General features: G+C 36.6%; 1 protein-coding gene across 3 annotated transcripts in view; it reads right to left on the reverse strand.

Annotated features, from left to right (window-relative positions):
- SLC12A1 (solute carrier family 12 member 1) overlaps positions 1-20,043 on the reverse strand; it is a 98,253-nt gene extending 78,210 nt beyond the window's left edge. For 2 of the 3 annotated variants that reach the window (XM_055279021.2, XM_055279020.2), the window contains exons 1-3: positions 18,062-20,043; positions 5,460-5,591; positions 5,229-5,304 (exon numbers count right to left, since the gene is read on the reverse strand). In XM_055279021.2, the coding sequence (XP_055134996.2) occupies positions 5,229-5,304; positions 5,460-5,591; positions 18,062-18,481 (628 nt within the window). In that variant the 5' untranslated portion in view covers positions 18,482-20,043. Of the gene's footprint in view, positions 1-298; positions 395-5,228; positions 5,305-5,459; positions 5,592-18,061 lie in introns of all 3 variants that reach the window. The other variant, XM_055279022.2, reaches the window with a different exon arrangement.
- Between the last annotated feature and the right edge of the window lie 273 nt (positions 20,044-20,316).

The following is a 20,316-nucleotide window of genomic DNA, read 5'->3' on the forward strand; positions in this document are numbered from 1 at the left end:
CCTTGGAAAGGAAAAGTTGACTTATGCTGGTGTCCTGGGAGAGAAACTATCCTGGCTGTGAAAAGAGAAAACATGACATTTGACCTTCTTTCTTGCTTGAAGCAACCGGAATGAGAAAGCTGGGGGTTTGACAAAGGTTAAATCCTTCCCCATTTTTCTTGCATCTCTTTGCCTGATGGGGGGAAAGAAACCAACTTGCATTACCTTTGAAAACACTCCAGAAAGGTCAGTGGTGAACTGTTAGAGCCTGTGTTGCCTTTACCTTACAAATGATGGTGCGGGTCACAAGTTTAATTACCTCCTCTGACACATCCATTTGTGGCAATAGCAGAGGTGGATAAACCAGTGATACCAGTCACTGTCACGGCTAAGCCGATGATAATCACACCAAGACCTCAGTTGAAAGAGGAAAAATAAAGGCATTAAATGGTGGAAGAATTCATTGGATCATTTACATAAAAACCAGCAAGTCTAGGGTAAACATCAAAGGACCACATTTGAGTTTAACAGGTTGGCTAGGAAATCACCATGGAGTAAATGCTTAGCTTTGAAGTTTTCTGCTTGTAGTAGCTCTGGTTCCAAGAAACTCAAGAGCTAAAATGTGCAGAACTACGTTGTACAAAACAAAACCACTAGGGCTGGTCAAAATTTAATGTGCACCCCATCTTATTATTATTATTATTATTTTTAGAGACAGTCTTGCTATTTTTTCCAGGCTGGTCTCAAACTCCTGGCCTCAAGTCATCCTCCTACCTCAGCCTCCCAAGTAGCTGGGACTACAGGCTTGCACTATTGCACCTGACAGAATTCCCTCTTTGGAGAAGTTCTAGACACCTATAAACATGATAATTGGCCTACAATTCCAAGCTGTCAAGATAACTAGAGATTAAATGTTCATCCTTCCAGGTTACTATCTTTTTATGTATATTTGGTCACATAGAGGTGGAGAACTACATAGAGTATAGCAAATTATTCATCTGGCAGATGGGTAAAGTGGAAAGAATGAAATTAAATTACATCAACTTATTGACTGTGTGAATTCTGGAAAGTTACTTATTATGATAAGTCACTTTAAATAAATAAATAACTGAGCCAAAAATAGCAATGAAATTAGAAAGAATGCATGTGTAAAGTGGCTAGCATAGCACATGGAACACAGTACACACTCAATGATATTGCTTTTTGATCATATCCACGATAGTCATAATACTTACTGCTTTTTAAAAACCTACTATATATCCAGCTATGTGGCAGATAATGTAAGAAACACAAGACACAAATAAAATGAAAATTTAAAAGCTGCCCCAACTATTTTATGGTTCAGAAGGTTGATGATTATAAGGAGAGGGAGAAAGTGGTAGAGGCCAGAATTCAACGAAGCCGTGACTTCTTTCAGCTTCAAGATACACATAGCCAGGAGGTTACAGAAGGGTATCAGAATATATCACTTTGGCATAAGGATTATTTGGAGCTGAGACAACCGAAAAAAAGTAGATACAAGAAAAGCTCTCGATCCCCTTCCTGTTTACCTAAAAACGGGACATAAATGTGTCCTGCCTCCCCTCTTTACCAGAAAGTGATCTCTGATTACCAGAGACAATTTTGGATGCTTATCAGCCTGATGAAGGCACCACAGGCATCTACACAACAAGCTTTGCTGACTAGCTCTTATCTTCCATTCCTTTCCCTATGTATTTATCTTGCCAGCATTTGCCACCTTGTGAGTGAAAAGTCCTTTTCCTTTGTCTTGTCACCTCTCTACAATTTAATTGTTCTTTTGTTAAGATGATATGTAAGCCCATGTTCTAAGCCCCCCTTTAAGTCACTCATCACTGAGTGGTCCCATGTGTATGTACCATGTACATGTTAATAAATTCTGTTTTTCTCTTATTAATCTGATTTTTGTCAGTCTAATTTATAGGCCCCCAGCCAGTGAACCTAAGATGGGTAGAAGATAACTGTTTTTCCTCCCCTACAATACCCTCTCTAATGGAGGCTGACACAGAATTCAGGGAGAGGGCTGTGGAGACACAGCCACTGAACTCACCCTGGCTCCATTCAGAATGCTCTGGTCTGAGCTGTTCGGTAAGCTCCCCTATGTAAAGTGAATGCTCCATAGTTGTTGGCAGGCTCTCTCGTTCCAAGGATGGTTAGAAGGGTAGTCAGCCATGAGAGGCTGTAATCTCTCTGGCCATGCCCAAAGAGAAGGGAAAGTGGAAGGAGGTTAAGGGCAGCAGTAGGAATGAGTCAAGGTATTAAAGGCTGGTTCTTTTGAAGCTCTTGGCCATACCCTGTCTCTAACAGCAGCCTCTTGGCTTTTTTGCAGGTTAAAGTGCAGTGGGAAGAGGCTAACTAAGCACAGGCTGCAAACTCGGACCATATTGCTTTGGACCCTGTAGACTCTTAAAAGCTAGGGGTTGTAAAAAATAGTTGGACTAAATTCTTCATATCTATTGCAGGGATACTGTAGTGAGCAGTGCCTCTATATCACTATGTGGCTTCAGGTCCTTGTGCCACTAAAGGTGATTTATTTTGCACTTGTTTTGCTCCTGACTTTGTTTTGAAGAAGCTTGATAGAAAATGTTTAGCATACCCCAGAAACTCTACAGGACCATATAATTTGCATTTCATAACATTAAACCTACCCCAACCTTATTATTTCCTCACTGTTATTTTCGTTTTGACTCTAGTTTTTTCGATAATTCTTAATTCATCCTTTTGCATTGTATATATTTTTGCAAACCATTTGAAATCTTGGAACAAAGTTTTATACTTTTAAACAGCAAGGGATTTGCTTCTCTCTCATAATCAAACATAAAATCCCAGGATAGAAGGCAGCTTGGAGAACATTCAGTTCATTGTTTTCTGGAATTGTGGTTCTTGAACCACCTGCTTCAGGAAATGCCTGGGGTGCTTATTAAAAATGCTCAGACCTACTGAGTTTGGATCTTTAAAAGTAAATCCCAGGATTCTGCAGTTTCCTAACCTAACTTCCCAGATAATTCTTATGCATCCCACAGTAAGACAACTAAGCTACCCTCAGCCTATTTCAACTTGTGTCTGCCTGTTCAGAAAGGTACTTTAGCTTTATCTTCAAAGAATTCATTGGGTAGGAATTAATCTTCTCCTTAATATTTAGAAAAGAAAGGGAAACACTGAATATAAGTGACTTGCTTCAGGTCATACCGGCTTTTCACATCCAACTTCCTTGCTTGATGGTTAAATTTATTGGAAACCATCTTGCCCCAGCAAGGTCTCCAAGATAGAGAAGAACAACTAGACAGCATTATCAGCTCATTCCACCCTTTGCTTTTGGGAACAAGACAGCCAAAACTTTTAGCCCAGAATGGTTACCCAAGGGCTGTAGCTACTGTTACTCCTGGCTCCAGATTCCTTCTGGCTCTATTACCAGGGTCTGGGCTTGAAAATGTATTCAGATTTCTTCCTCAATCTACCCCCAAAGCAAGAACAAATAGATGTATTTGTTTCTTTTCTTCCCCAGTAAGGTAAACCCAAATGGGACCCAGATGGTGACTTAACTCATTTAGTTTTAGGTTCATAGCAAAGGCCAGTAAAACTGAGTAAGGTTGACAATAAGTTTCTAGTACTTACTAAAGTCTATCTTCTGAGAATTAAAAAAAAAAAAGAAAAGAAAAGAAGAACACAAACCTCCATTCAAAGGAAAACCCATTGAACACTCACTAGGTAGAATTTTACTCTCTTCTAATATATAATTTAACTACTTCAATATAAAGATCTTTATTAAAATAAAATTAATGTCTGATAGCATAATAAACCGTTTAGCAGAAGATGGGATTCTTCATTCTCTACAGTTTTGCAAGAAACTCAATACTGGGTTGACTGTGAAGAGTAATGTAAGATCTGACTAAAGTTCAGATTATTGCCCAAATGTATGGATGTTAAATAAGTTGCATTATAAAGAATTACTCTTGCCCTTGGGTACTCTCACACCTCCAAACAAAGTAATGTTTCTTGATGATCTCAATAAGTTACTAAACTACCCTTAAAAACCTAATTTTGCATGAAACCCTGCAGCAAAACCTTGGCAATATTAAGATGCAGATTTTCCATGGAATGGCATATACTTATTTTGGACCCTGCGGCTGTGAGCATTCATTTGCTATGCATCATAAAACCGGCAAGCAGCCCTCTGTCAGGAACCCAGCAGTTGCCAAACATGAAACATGGAAAAACTATGGGAACTGGCTCCAGTTTTTCAATTTACAGCTTAGCCCTTTCTTTTTTTGAGTTAGTCTTCCGGTGATGCTGAATGTGTTTTGAAGAGCAAAGCCAATAAATAATGACCAACTACCTTTTAAAATGTGAATTGAGATACCTTCTGGAGTGTTATCTGAAAGCACAATAGAACTTCCATATTCTTGAGACTAAGTCTTCTCCGGAAAGTGAATTCATAATGTATTTCCCGTATATGGAATAGAACATTATTAATTTTTATCTCATTAAGTGGGGAACTTTAATACAATTCAATTAGATTTTTCATAAAAACTTTACTAATGTACTTCAATAAAAAAGATTTGCTAGAAGAAATAATATTTAAAATGGAATGTAATATTTAAAACATTAAATAACCACTCAAAATAATGTCATTATCCACTTTTCATTTAGAAAAAAAGTAATATACATATTATCTTAGTCATTTCATCTTTCACTTTAAGCTTATATCTCGCAATATTTGATTAACCTTTGTTTTCTTACTGCTAGTACCTGAAAGTAACACAATTATTTTCTTTGGAAAAAGTTCAACAATTCAGCATTTTTATTAGTCAGGTCACATTTTCACCAGTTTTCCCACAAGTTATTTTTGTTCAGTGAAGTTTTACCAATCATGCCAAGAAGGATACTGTGTAACAAATGAGAGGCAAATGTCAATATGTCCCCAAATACAAATATTATTATCTAAAATTAATGTGCTATTATATGTCTGTATACCTAAAACTCTATCAAAAGATAGAGATATCTCCTTGAGCATTCACCTGTTTGGCAAGCTGGAAAATTCCAGTTTCACAGGAGTTAACTCTTCACCTTTGCTTTCTGACAAAAAGCGTCAAAGAAGCAAAGTAAAAGGAGCCCAACTGTAAATTATTTCTGTGACCTTCATCTCACATTCAGTATTAATGGTGAAAAAAGATTGCTTATTGAATTTATAATTTACATGCAAAATTATTTAGGAGGGGAAAAATGCTTACCAATTCCAGCTTCTCCAACAATCCAGGAGAGGCGAATGAAGAGCATGACTCCCCAGATGTTCAGCATGCATCTTACCTGTGGATAGAGGCGGTATTGAAAGCAGACAGGACAAACGATAGTGGGACAAAACCCAGAGCTCTTCATAACGCTGTGCCCAGGCCTTGTTCACTCTTAATCCACTAGAACATTGAATGGATAGTTTTCATTTGTAAACAGAGGAGCTTTCTCACCAGCACACCTTTCACCCATCCAAACTTCACGACACCAGCTTGATCGTCTTCCTTATTTTCAGCTTGTTCATCTCCAGGTATCCCATCACCGTTAGCAACTCTGTCAGCTGAACTTGGGGTGACTGCCACATTCTGCGTTTTATAGATAGCAAAAACACAGTAGTTGGTCAACAAACAAAAGGTTCCATGAAACTTTTCAAAGCAAATCAAAACAATTGAAATAAAACTTAAAATAACAAAAAAACCCCAAACAAACTAAATATATTCTGAGAATTTTAAAGAAACTTATATTTTTTGCCCTGGAAGCTGAAAGGTTCATTTTGTGAGTCATTTTAAAGTGTTTTTTAGGGCTGGGTGAAGGGAATCTGAGATGTTCTTCCACTAGTGAGAATATTTCCTCTGGTGAAAAGTCAGATTTGGATAAGTTTAGCACGTAAGAGGAAAAAAAGAGAGAAGGGCTACAAGGAAGGGACAGCCAGAGTAAATGAGGGTCTTTGGAGGTCATGTTACGACCAGAAAGAGAACCTTCCTGAGCTAAGTAGAGGATTTGTGCTTCTTTTGGTGAAACTCCCTGTACTTCATTTTATCTATCTATCATCTATCTATCTATCTATCTATCTATCTATCATCTATCTATCTTTTTTTTTTTTTTTGAGACAGTCTTGCTGTGTCACCCAGGCTGGAGTGCAGTGGCACAATCTTGGCTCACTGCAACCTGTGCCTCCTGGGTTAAGGCAATTCTTGTGCCTTAGCCTCCCGAGTAGCTGGGATTACAGGCACACACCATCACACTCAGCTAATTTTTTGTATTTTTAGTAGCTGGGATTATAGGCGTGCACCACCACACCCAGCTAATTTTTTGTATTTTTTGTAGAGACAGAGTTTTGCCATGTTGCCCAGGCTGGTCTCGAACTCCTGAGCTCAGGCAATCTGCCTGCCCCGGCCTCCCAAAGTGCTAGGATTAGAGGTGTGAGCCACCATGCCCGTCCCATTTTATTCATTTAAAATCATGATGATAAAACTTCTCTACACACCTCAGAGGATCTTTAAGAGAATTCAATGAAAGACACATAGACATGTTTTCTTTCTTTCTTTCTGTTTCTTTCTTTCCTCCTTTCCTTCTTTCTTTCTTTCTTTTCTTTCTTTCCTTCTCTCTCTCTTTCTTTCCTTCTTTCTCTCTTTCTTTCTTCCTTTCTTTTCTTCCTTTCTTTCTTTCTTTTCGTCTTTCTTCGTTTCCTTCTCTTTGACAGAGTCTTGCTCTGTCACCCAGGCTGGAATGCAGTGGTATGAACTCGGCTCACTGCAACCTCCACCTCCCGGATTCAAGTCATTCTCCTGTCTCAACCTCTAGAGTAGCTGGGACTACAGGTGCGCACCACCACACCCGGGTAATTTTTTTATTTTTAGTAGAGACGGGGCTTCACCATGTTGGCCAGGATGGTCTTGATCTCTTGACCTCATGACCTGCCCGCCTTGGCCTCCCAAAGTGCTGAGATTACAGGCATGAGCCACCACACCCGGCCGACATGTTTTCTAAGAAAACAAAACAAAAAAGTTTAAAGTATTCCACAAAAGTGTAAATGCACTGGATGATGACAAGAATGTTATTCCTGTAGAAGTTTCTTTGAGATTCCATTATGCCTTTGCCTGAAAATTGTTGAATGTGCTAGTATCTTATAGAAGATAAGAAGTTTCATAACTGATTACTAGTTGAGTAGAAATAAGAAGTTGGTAGTACAAATAAGGGTTTAAACTTTTATATGGTTTTTTCCTGTGGCCTGATTTTGAAAAAGACTTCCATTCTCATTACGATAGTATCTGAGCTCAAGAGGGGAGGAAACAGCTCCTTTTCTGTCAAATTGAGAATAGTTCTCTATAATTTCTCTTTAAGATATGGGTTTGAATAATTTCAGATGCACCTACTTAATTTAGCTTATCTGGCTTTTACTCGGCCCTTTGTGTAGACTGTACTTCTTTGAGCTCTGAAAACGGTTTTCTTTTCTAGGAAAGATTTTGAAGCCACTGGGGACGTCTCTGAGATTGAGCCCTCAATTACCACAATTAGAGAATGACTGTATCTTATTTAAGTGGTCTAAACTCGTTTAAGCCTAGGATGATATGTTCTGATATCACTAGTTAAGAAGTCTTAGATAAAGCCATTTTTTCTTCCTCTAAAATGGGGCTGGTGTGAAATAAACATCCATATTTATTATCAAAGGTTCATTTTAGGATGATTGAAGCTCTTGCCCTTGCCATACTCAAAGGCTCTTGCTTCTTTGCGCTAAAGTATAGCTTACCCATAGTAAACTGCCCTCATTTGGGCTCTATACTCCAAGTGACTTTGACTTCTTGTCTTCTTCTTCCAGCCTGTTCTTCTCCTTGTCTTTTTATTTATTTGTTTTTCCTTCCCGGGTGAGTGCATATTCTTTGTCTTTGTAAGGATTCCTCCTCAAACTTTCTTCTTCCGTGAGACCTTGTTCATGATACTATTGTGACACTTGGATAGCCAACATAATACAGTGTCATAAGAGTCATTGTGTGACAAGTGAATCAGAGAAAGATTTAGCACTTAATTACCATTATTATAGGATGATTCTAAATTGTGGGTTACTTTTTCTCAGTACTAGCCAAAGGCTTGGCATATAGCAGGCCATCAATAAACAATGCTGAATCAGCCAGGTGCAGTGGCTCATGCCTGTAATCCCAGCACTTTGGAAGGCTGAGGCAGGAGGATTGCTTGAGCCCAGAAGTTTGAGACCAGCCTAGGCAACATGGCTAAACCCTATCTCTACAGAAAATAGAAAAAAATTACCTGCGTGTGGTGGCATGCACCTCTAGTCCCATCTACTTGGTAGGCTGAGGCGGGAGGATCGCTTGAGCTAGGGAGGTCAAGGCTGCAGTGAACCACAATTGTGCCACTGCATTCCAGCCTGGGTGACAGAGTGAGACCCTATCTCAAACAAACAAAAACAACAATAACAAAACAATGTTGAATTCAGAAGGTGGACTCGAAAGTTCGTGATCTCTACCACTTAAGAGCAGATATCCTAGTTTCTTAAGCATTCTTGCCTCCTACTTGTTTTACCTTCCATCTCTATAGAACAGCTCATTTCTTACTGTTTCTTCTGGGTAGGTCACATTTAAAAGGGAAGAAGAAGGGAATGAATCCCAAGACAGATTATTTTATTATTTTCTGACAGTATTGGGAAAAAATGGAATAACAGAGGAGATTGAAGTTAATAATTAAAATTTAGTTTTTAATTACCTGAGGAATATGTTTATCTTAGATATCCTCAGTCCTTATTTGCACAAATAATTGAAAGCTAACATAATATATTCATACCAATGTAAGAATAAACGCAGTCCAAAAAATTGAGGCTAACATAGTGGGGCAGAGACTGGTCATCTATACCAGCTATAAATGCAAACCAAGTATGTAATTCAAAATTTTCTACTTTTTAAAAAGTAAAAAGAAATTGGTGCAATAAATTGGATTTAGAGATGGACCTTTACATTTTAAAGTTATTTAATCTTTGGAGAATATCATATTTCTAATATTTACAATATAAGTATTTATTAGCAATAATTGCACCCCAACTTGTAGGGAACTGAATCACAGGAGTGTTTTAGTAATGTATTTTACTTAATAGAATATCTATAAAATATTATTTCAATATATAATCAGTATAAAATATTAGGAAATATTTTACATTCTGTTTTTAACACTAAGTCTTTGATATTCAATGTGTATTTTCCACTGGCAGTACATCTCAGTTTGGACTAGCCACGTTCCAAGTGCTCAATAGCCCCATGTGGTTAGTGGCTACCATATTGGACAGCACAGGTCTATACAATGCAGTCAATTTCAGATGCATGAAACATTTGAGGCTGTTTTCCAGTCCATTAAAAATTCTGTTTTTCTCTGAAAGAATTCTATACACATATGGCAGCTGAATAGGTCAAATGTAACTTTCATTTTTTCATAACTGTAATGTATAATAAATGAGAGCAGGAAATTGAGGAATGTGTTAAAATGTCCATGAATGTTGAAGGGATTATTTGGTTAGGAGATCTATTTATTTGGTTTGATTTGAGAAAAACTTTTTGAAAAACTGTCAATATTCTAGTTAATCAAGATCCCATAGCCAGAGCATCAGTAGTTACTCACTTTGGGAGAGGGCAATTTTCTTTGCATAGATTAATTGGGGATCCCAAGAGACACAGCCTTAGTCGCTTGCCTTTTTTAAAGATGGTCTTGGGAATAAAACCTATGTTTTCTGATTAAACTTGAAGATTTGGTCTGGGAAATTGCTCTGCTGCCTGATAAACTCCAATGGTGATTGTGACCCTTAGATATGAATTGATGAGAATATCCAAGACTGTAAACAAATCTTACAAAGTAGGCTAAAGGAAGAATAGGGAATGTAAAATTTCCTCTAAAATGAACTTTCCTTCCTGATGGATGCCCTTCCTGGTCACAGTTTAATGGTTCTTCAGTTTATCACTAGGACTTCACAATATGATGCAAAAAGAATATTCTATGAGAGGATGGCAGGGAAACCACTATATGTGCAAGTTAGTAAAGCCATCATTTTCTAAATTATTCAAAGGTGTAGTCAATGTAGGGTGTTCAACTCTCCCTTAGGTATTAATAATATGTTCAACCTGCTAGAGTTTCAAAGTTTTAAATATATTTACACCATAGAGGGGAAAAAACCTCCAAATGTATACTTCTTTTGTTGACTATTAAGGTCTGATAGTAAATTTACAAGCATAGAAGCCATTTCCATTGCTTACTCTCATGTAGGAGCCAAAAAATCCTGCACCATATAAACTAGGATACTTGGAATCTAGTTTTGGTTGTGCAATTAATTCAGGGTACGACCTCCATCAAGGTGTTTAACCGTGCTTGAATACTGCCAGTAAGAATAAATCCAGTGGGTTTTGTGAAAATCTTATCTTGAAGTAATTTACTCTAAGGCAAAATTATTTTTCTCTGTTTGCCATCTTACTGTTCTGACATGGCAAAGCAAACCTTGGTTTCACTCTTTAATAAATGCCTCCTTAGTAAATCAGAACAGCAATTGTAAACTCATCATCAAAGTACTGAACATGACTTTGGGTGGAGGGTTTGTGGGGACTTGATGGCTACAAGCTGTGTAGCAAGTGGCCTGCAGTCTCCCAGCTGGTTCATGTTCTTGAGGCCAAAGTCTCAAAGACTAGAAGTTTTATGATTGCTGCCTGAAACCGGTTTTTCCCTTCATACATTGAATTAATTTGTTTGTTCACACTCCCATTACCATAAATGATGACCCATAACCTTTTATAAATGTATTCTAAATTATGTAGCTTTAGGGAATGATTATTTATTTACTAAGAATTTTACCTGTGTGTTAAGGATTCAGGAAAAGTAAAATAAAGTATGTTTATAAAATGAAAAGAAAGACCACTTGATAAAAGATTACCCGCACTCCAATTTTGACAACTAATGAATCTTCAATCACATGCAATTTAAAGGGCAATGAGTTCTTGATAATGAAAGATTAAATTATTTTATTTAATATGTAATGTGATTTTTCAGACCCCAGAAACATATCAGATACCTTTATAGCTATTATCAAAGCAGAGGAAAATAAATATATTTGTTCTTTAAGTTCCAGCTAGATACTATTTGTTACTTATATCTTTATGTCTCTCATCAAAGCAGGGAAAATAAATATATTTATTCTTTAAGTTCCAACTAGATAATATTTGCTACTTATACATTATTTCGAATTTTGAGCCTTTGATCTCAGGTTGATAGAATTCTTAGACCACCACTGAGAGACAGTTCCATAAATATTCACACTTAGATGATCCCCCTGTTGTTTTAAACTTTCTTTTATTATTGTCATATTCAAACATATGTAAAAGTAATGAGAATAACAAAATAAATCTCAGGTACTCATTATTGAGTTTCAACAACGATCAACATATGGCCAAACTTATTCCACCTAACCTAAGCCCCTCCCACTCCTGCCACTCAATTATCTAAAAACCAATCCCAGTAAGAACCAGATGATTCCTAAGCTTCATTTCAGAATGAAAAACATATGATTCTAACCATATTTCCATACCTTACTGATCAATATTATTATGTTTATACATTTCTATCCCTTTGTGATAAAAAGCAATATTTTAAATTAGGAAAATGAAAGTCTTTTTTTCTTGTTTTGAAAGTTATTATACATTATGCCTATAAATCACTACCAGTGGTCACAATTTGTGATTATAGTGCATTTACTATAGCTGAAAACACATATCTCACACACAAATTGACTTGTGTTTTTGATAATTTAGGACAAAAGTTAGTTATGTGCAATAAACTGGCATATGAAAAAGAAAATGGAAAGGTTCTTAATATTTTCCAAATATAAGTTTAACGGAACTACTACTCTTCTTGTCATCTATTACTAAACTATTTATAATAAAAAATTAATTGTTTTGTTTTTGTTTTTTTCCCACAGATTGTTTTAATAGTGTGAGCTCCCCGGGGAACTGGCCTTGAGTACTAAGAAACTCTAACTAAAGTATCAGAATGAACTCTTAGTTGCAGAGTTTCACTCCAACAAATATTTTAGGGGTAGCTTCTGGTCACTGGACTTTAAGGCATTTATTGTTTCAATTTTAATGTCTATTTTATTTGGCTGTTGTTAACTTAGTAATTATTCCTAATTTCAGATATCCCCAATTTGAATGCTAAAGTTGCAAATTTGAACTTTGAAACACTGTAGAGAAGGTTATTTTCTAGAGAAAACATTTGTACATTTTTGTCCTTTTATGGAAGATAGCATTTAATACATTTTAATACATTGATTTATGTGGTTTAATGTTTGTTAACTTGACTACATTTCCTTTATTTGTATCCATAACGATGTTGTTTGACTTATGAAATTCTAGAGGAGGCTGGGTGCGGTGGCTCACACCTGTAGTCCCAGCACTTTGGGAGGTTGAGGCGGGCAGATCACAAGGTCAGGAGATCGAGACCATCCTGGCTAAAATGGTGAAACCCCGTCTCTACTAAAAATACAAAAAAAAAAAAAAAAAATTAGCCGGGTGTGGTGGTGGGCACCTGTAGTCCCAGCTACTCAGGAGGCTGAGGCAGGAGAATGGCGTGAACCCGGGAGGCAGAGCTTGCAGTGAGCTGAGATTGTGCCACTACACTCTAGTCTGGGTGATGGAGCAAGACCCCATCTCAAAAAAAAAAAAAAAAAAAAAAAAATTCTAGAGGAAAGAGGTCAAGTCACTTTAACTCACTTTTACACGGAAACTCTTATAAATACATGCGTAATAAATGCTTTTGATGGTGACAATGAAAATGATTGAGACATAATTCTGTAGGACAAGCAATACGATCTTTTGTCACAGTCTCAGAAAAAAGGACTGAAACAAGGAAGAACCTCCTGCTCAGCCCATCATGACAGTGTGATTTTATTCATCGTGCCTGAGTCCCACCATTCTCTACAGCTGTTGAATGAGTTAATGAAAAGTGCCATGGGAAAGCAGACTGAGGATGGAAAGTAGAACTGAAGAGCAAGGACTCTGGAGTCCTGCAGACATGAGTTCAACTTATGAGCCATGTGACCTTGGTTTCTTGACCTTGGAAGTTCATTGACTTTTGCAAACCTTTGTTTTCTCTTCTAAAAGATCCACAGCATTTTATAAAACTTTCACCATCCGTAAAAAAGCAATAATAATAGTACCTCCCTTGAGGGGTTGTTGTTAAGGATTGAGTGAGAATTTTTTAAGTGTGAGCACAGTATCTGAAACATAACAAGTTCTCAACAAAAGATTGGTTATTACTACACTGCATTTAAAGTTAATGCTTTTATTTATAAATTATTTGTAATTGTTAACAGCATAATGATCCAAATATACAGTCATTCCATTGATTTTTGTTTTGGATTAGTTTCTATAGAGTTAGCTTCTTTAAGAATAATATTTGTCTTAATTTTATAGTATTTTATACTTTTCATAGATAGCTTATTTCAATGACACATGGCTTTGATAGAAAGTCTATATATTTCCTTGAATCCTTACAAATTATATTTTTCTGAAATGCTAACAACAATGGTGATTAGTAAGGCCGAAAAGGAGTTCCATTTTCGTTAGTCCTGTAGTAAGGAATTGGATATGAAAAGTTGGCCACAGGAATTAGGCTGGATACTGAAAGCAAAATTCTCTTTACAAAGTAAAGGCACTAGATTAATCTTTGCCAGATGTCAAATAATTATTACATATGCTTTAATATGGAAAGATCTCGAGAGTATGTTTGGTAAAAACTGCAGAGTGCAGAACAATGTGGAAAATACATTCTGGTACATGTTTGAAAATAAATATAAACAGAAAGTTAGATTGATAGGAATCCAGATATTTATAGATATATGTGTATGTTTATATAAGCCTAGAACATTTCTGGAAGGATTTAGAAGAAACTATTAGTAATGATTGTCCTGGAGAGAATAACTGAATATTGATGTTAGAAGAGAAACATTTTATTACATATTTTTTAGTTCTTGTTAAACATTTTATTAGTATTTATTTTACTTTTAAAATAAAAAGCTAGTATAAAAATTACCACTATCATCATCAACGATCACTTATTGAATTCTTACCCATTGTAAGGGTAGACTTTATATTTATAGAAACTAATGTTCACAAGCATCTTGCAAGATAAGTAGAAGTTATGTAGCTCGTACAATAGCTTGTACAGAGCAAGTAAAGGACAGTTCTTTCTCCTGCTCTTAAATAGAGTTTTCAGAAATTTATAATTAACGGTCACCAGTATAGGTATTTAGCTCTTTACTAACATAGATAATAAAAAGAATTTATTCAATTACGATCTCAAGTAATTGGGATTACAAATTCTGTCAATATCACACCTAGAGTTTCATTTAAGGTAGAGCCTTCAAATAATGTCTTTCAAACCTGTTTTTTATTTTACCTATTAGGATAATTTTGTCATGTAACTTTTTTCTCACTTGGAAATTATAACCAAAATTTACACAAAATCCAATTGGTTTTCTGACTAACCATGTTCTGCCATTCAGTATGAATGTGCTATTGCTATTATAACTTTTAAAAGCATTATAATCATAGTTACAAAAAGTATCGTCTAGCTTGTACTGTGTCAATTACCTTCTACTTTTAAATGATTTAAGTAAACACTGTTATTTATATTTTTTGCATATAAAATCTGTGAAGGGTCTGAGTATAATCATATGATGTTTGTTCTGTTAATGATTTCTAGTTGTGATTTGAGGAACTACCATAAAAATGTCAAGGGCCACAAGGAGGTGGCAGCATAGCTACAGCACATTGCAGGTTTTCACTTCCTGTATTTGAGGGGGGAGAAGTAAGGGGAGTAGCTGAGTCAAATTCATTAGCAAGCAATAAAAAGATAAAGAAGGCCCAGACTGCTACACATGGAGAGCCAGGCTACGCCATACAATTTCAGCAACACTAGAATGGGCCTGGCTGCAGAAGTGTGCCCATTGTAGATTCTGTGGATGAATCTGAATTCTACTCCCAATTTGGCTATGTGGCTACCTCTTCATGATTTTATCAAGATGAAGGGTCCTAGATAACCGAGCATCAAGTCTATAAAAGAGTAGCTTATTACTATACATTTTCAAAATGATTATTCAGAGCTTATGCCTAATTTTTAATATTTTAATTTGCCATTCCTTTGTGTCTAAGAAAAAAAATGCTTTAAGTCAAAGTTCAGTCTTTAGGTTCATTTTATCTCTTCAAAAGTGATACAATATTCCAAACAGCTATTACATTTATCTAATGCAGCTATAACATTCCTACTGTGTGGTCATTTAGATGGCTTTCTTTTTCTTTTTTTTTTTTTGGAGATAGAGTTTCGCTGTTGTTGCCCAGGCTGGAGTGCAGTGGCACTGTCTCAGCTCACCACAACCTCTACCTCCCAGGTTCAAGCAATTCTCCTGCCTCAGTCTCCCAGGGCCAGGATTACAAGCATGTGCCACCATGCCTGGCTAATTTTTTTTTTTTTTTGTAAAGTAGAGAAGAGATTTCACCAGTTGGTCATGGCTGGTCTTGAATTTTTGACCTCAGAAGATCCACCAGCCTCAGGCTCCCAAAGTGCTGGGATTACAGGCATGAGCCACCATACCCCGCCTTTAGATGGCTTTCTAAACACCTGTTCCTTCAGAGCTTTTCTCTTTATTGAAAGATTTACATAAGCCATGACTTTTGCAATTATATATAAGCTACTTTTCTCTGTCTGGAATGTCAGTCCTAAGAACAATGTGAATTTATCCCATTTCTTTTTTAATGAAGTTAGAATTCTATTTTCTTTTGTTGTAAATTGGGGAAGTAGGTGAATGATAATATTTAAATTGTGATACCAACTTTAAAAAAGGAGGCAGCTTTAAAAATTATCATGTGTGATGTGGTAGAGTATTGTGGGATAGAATTTCAGGTCTTTTAAAAAAAGAACTTTGATTCATTTTAATTCTTCAGAAACAATTGAAATATCTTTTTATAATGCCCTAAATTTCTTTCTGCCCTTTCCATGTCTTGGAAACTCCTGGTGGCTGCTTCTGTCAACCTTCTTTTCCTTTTTATTCTTCTTTTTCTCTCTGCCATTTTCCTTTCCTTTCCTGACACAGGAAAGGACAGTGACACCTCAGCTGGATTTCAAGAGTTCAAACTGCCTCCCTTCTCAAAATTCTTCATGGGGGCTACCATGATGTCTGAAATTGTTGCATTGCTAACTTCTTTTGATTAAAGCATCAAATATGCCAGATAAAATCTAAATCTTAGGTCTGTAAGGAAACCAGCCATTTGGCAGACTGTTGCCGATTTAGTACACAGGACTAGCAAGGTTTGGTGGGGAAAGGGGACAAAGAAACAAAGTTAAAAACATGGGCTCCTCCTCAGGAAATCACTCGGTCTCTGGTGGTAGGACCCAGAGTAAGGCAAACAGGTTTTGGAGATGGATTTTCTTGTGGAAGGAAAGGTGAGCAGAAACTAAAGAAAGATTTTCCCCTTTATTAGCATCTTTCCTTAGAGTAGTATTCCTAGACTCTCTGGAGTGGAAGATCACTTAAAAAAATATTGAAGGAATGAATGGATGAATGCATACAAAAGGAACTGTTTGAATCATTTTCTTCTCTCTCTTCAAAACTTGGGCAAGAGTAAACTGATTTGAATATGTGACATCTAATCATTCTTTTTAGCAGGTAATTGTGTTTCATAAAGAATGATATTTATTCCAAACTGGTCTGGAAGAGCAGGAAGATAAAGTTGATCAGTATACTTTGGAGAAAGTTATGGAAGAAGAAATCTACTAAGTTGTAAGATTGGAGGCCGGGCGTGGTGGCTCACACCTGTAATCCCAGCACTTTGGGGCTGAGGTGGGCAGATCACCTGAGGCTGGGAGTTCAAGACCAGCCTGACCAACATGGAGAAGCCCCATGTCTACTAAAAATACAAAAAAATTAGCTGGGTGTGGTGGCACATGCCTGTAATCCCAGCTACTCAGGGGGCTGAGGCAGAAGAATCGCTTGAACTCGGGAGGTGGAGGTTGCGGTGAGCCAAGATCGCACCATTGCACTCCAGCCCGGGCAACAAGAGCGAAACTTCGTCTCAAAAAAGATTGGAAAAACTGCTGCCTCATACTTCTAACAGACTTGGGAACCCTGGCTGTATTTCTTAAATAATGAAAAGTTTAGCCACTTCTGCTGCTTCTGTACTTAAATTTAATTTAGTTATTTTTATATGCTTAAGCACATTCAGGAGCCTCAGGCAAAGTTTTAAAGAGGAAGGGATAAAATGCTGAATCTTATAAATCTCTGCTCTCTCTTTAAGGAATATAAAAAATACCCCTGTGCACTAAAGGCTGGCACCCACAGTATTAACTACAGCAAGCACAAGTGTTTTGCTTTTTATATGATTGACATAGAGACATTAATACTGACGTGAAACCAGCTTGGTATTCAGTTTGACGTGTTTAACCAAGTGTGAATTGAGTGGACTATAATCATGTACAAGGTACAACATATTGCCTAACGTTTACAGTTAATTCTTTAGTTCTCTATCCTAAGTCAGAAAACATTTGTGGAGCTGGGCACAGTGGCTCATGCCTGCAATCCCAGCTCTTTGGGAGGCCAAGGTGGGAGGATCCCTTTAAGTCAGGAGTTCGAGACCAGCTTGAGCAACATAGCAAGACCCTGTCTCTACTAAAAATAAAAAAGTTAGTCAGGTGTGGTGATGCATGCCTGCAGTTCCAGCTACTCAGGAGGTTGAGGTGGGAGGATTGTTTGAGCCCAGGAGTTCAAAGCTGCAGTGTCCACCACACTTCAGCCTGGGTGACAGAGCGAGACTTTGTCTCAAGAAAAAAAAAATCCAAAGAAAAAGCATCTGTGAAACACTTTTCTGGGAACTAGGGACAGTTTTGTAAGTAAGATGGATAGTGTTTGGAATAGACCTCTCCATTTGACTGTTTCACATTCATTCATAGTGTAATGAAAGAGAAGGAAATTACCTGAAGTTATGAATAAGGGAGGACACTTGCTTGCGTCCTTCAAGCTTACCTTTGCGAGTTGCTCGTGAATCTCAAGCAGGCTGGGTCGGTTGACCTTGGGCCCACTGATGCTGCCGGTGTTACGATAGTACTCTATCTTGGGAACGGCATCCATGGTGTTGTGGCCAAAAGTTTGAAGATAGTATGTGTTTGTGTGAGAATCATAAGCATGAAAACTGGCATCTGTTTTAGCAGTTTCTCCACTTTGGAGGAAATTGTCATAGCACTCCTGATTCCCAGGCCTAAAGCTGATTCTGAGTCTTTTCTGAGCTTCATCCGCAAAAGAGGTTTCTTCATAATGTGGTGGGTCAGTATTGTCATTTGCAGCTGCACTGCTCTCATGGTTCTCATTTATGACATTAACTTGAAAGCGATTGGTATTACTGGGCACTGAATCCAGAAATACATTGGAAGAGTTGTTCAGCGACATCTTCCAAAATTGATTTTTTACTGAGCTATCTACTTTGTGGTTGTTTTAAAAAATCTAGATATTTCTTCATCAAAATAAACACTAATGTGCTTCCATTAGGGAGCTCCTGGCTTTTGTTCTAGATAATTCAATAAATAGATTCTTGTCTCCTAGATAATCTTCAGGATGTTCTTCAAAGCTGTCATTGAAAAAGAAAATTAAACTTGTTCCAAGTAATACAAATATATTTAGGTAAGGGTGGGATATAAGGGAACAGTTTTATTTTACAAGACATACAATTTTAGACTCATTTCACTAAAATTTATCTGTCCAGGAACCTTAGTCATGTGAGTAATTAAATCTGATAATAAATAACTGGAAAACTTTTCCAGCAAACAGAATTTCCAATGCGGTCATTAAAATGTTACCTGTGTTTGTAGTATTTGCTTGAATTTAGTGCACTGGAGTTCACTATGACTTTAGAAAAGATGTAACTTTACCTATTGAATACAGTAAGAACAGATGGGAATGTTCTCAGCCTAAGACACAGTTCACTGACAGTACTAAATGCTGAAACTGCAAAGTATTTTGATTGATAGGAATATATACTATATGACATATAAAATGAAAAACAAAACTTATAAAAAATATATTCTTGCTAGTTTATAAAAATCTGTGCATGTTCAACTAATAAATTCCAAATTTTGTTACCTATGCAACAAGTAAAAAATTATGTTTTAGAATATGCATTTAAAAAATACATCCCATCAAGATGATGTCTCTGTGAATTCTTGGATCTTTTACAAGATTCAAATGTTTCATTTGCTCATACATTTGTTTGTTTTGCAAATACTAACATGAAACCTTAAAAAATATGAATATAGAAATAAGTCATATATCTGTAAGAAATAAGTCATATACCTTAAAAAAGTCCTCTGCTATATTTAGGTAAAATAATCATGCTCTACTGACTCATTTTAATGAAATGTCTTCAATAATTGAGAGGTTTATATTTGACTGTGAGATGAATAGACTTTATAATAATTTTCGCAATTTCATAGTACTGGCCTGTCTTAAAACACTTTCTTTAGAATTATATTTCCTTATTGATATCTTAAAATTTGTCTTTTCAAGGGAAGTTCTAGAAAAATGAGATAAATATAAATAAAAACTTGTCTCTCTCATGCAGTTATTAAAGCTGTGTATTTGAATTAAAAAAACCCTCAACTTCATTTTTCAAGTAACCTTTCCTGGGGAAATGATAAATGAAGCTATTATCATTTTAGTTTTTACAAAACACTTCTCTTCATAGTCCTTGACACCCTCACCTACTCCTCAGAATCTACTTTATGACATAATATGAAGTATGATTTTTACCCTGCCCAGAAATGTTCAACTTACCACCAAGGAGCCTTCTTCTGAGGAAACGTAACCTGCTTCAGTGTCACCCAGGAATATATGGGGCACTTAGCTTTCAGCCCAGAATGTTAGGCTTCTGCTTATTGGTTAGAAACTTTCTTGAAAGAGATGACTGTGCAATGATTGGCCTGGAATAGTACTGTAAGCCCCACCAGGTCATTAGCCCTGAGAAACCTTAAGTACCACATCAACTGGTAACTAGTAGTAAACCATTAATCCTTTTAGACAGGAAGTAACATAGAGTTTCTTTAATTCATAAGGAGAATTGGATCCCTTAACAGCAATTGTCCAGAAAATATGAGCATTGCCATTAGTCATTTGGGAATAGATAAATTGAGTTCCACTGTCTTACAGATGAGTCCTAGTGACCGCCTATTGTTTAGCATGTGTATCAAAATATAGTTCTCCAGAGATAATTTCTATACTCTAACTAGAAA

The sequence above is a fragment of the Symphalangus syndactylus genome, chromosome 5 (assembly GCF_028878055.3).
Source record: "Symphalangus syndactylus isolate Jambi chromosome 5, NHGRI_mSymSyn1-v2.1_pri, whole genome shotgun sequence".
NCBI classification, from domain to species: Eukaryota; Metazoa; Chordata; class Mammalia; order Primates; family Hylobatidae; genus Symphalangus; species Symphalangus syndactylus.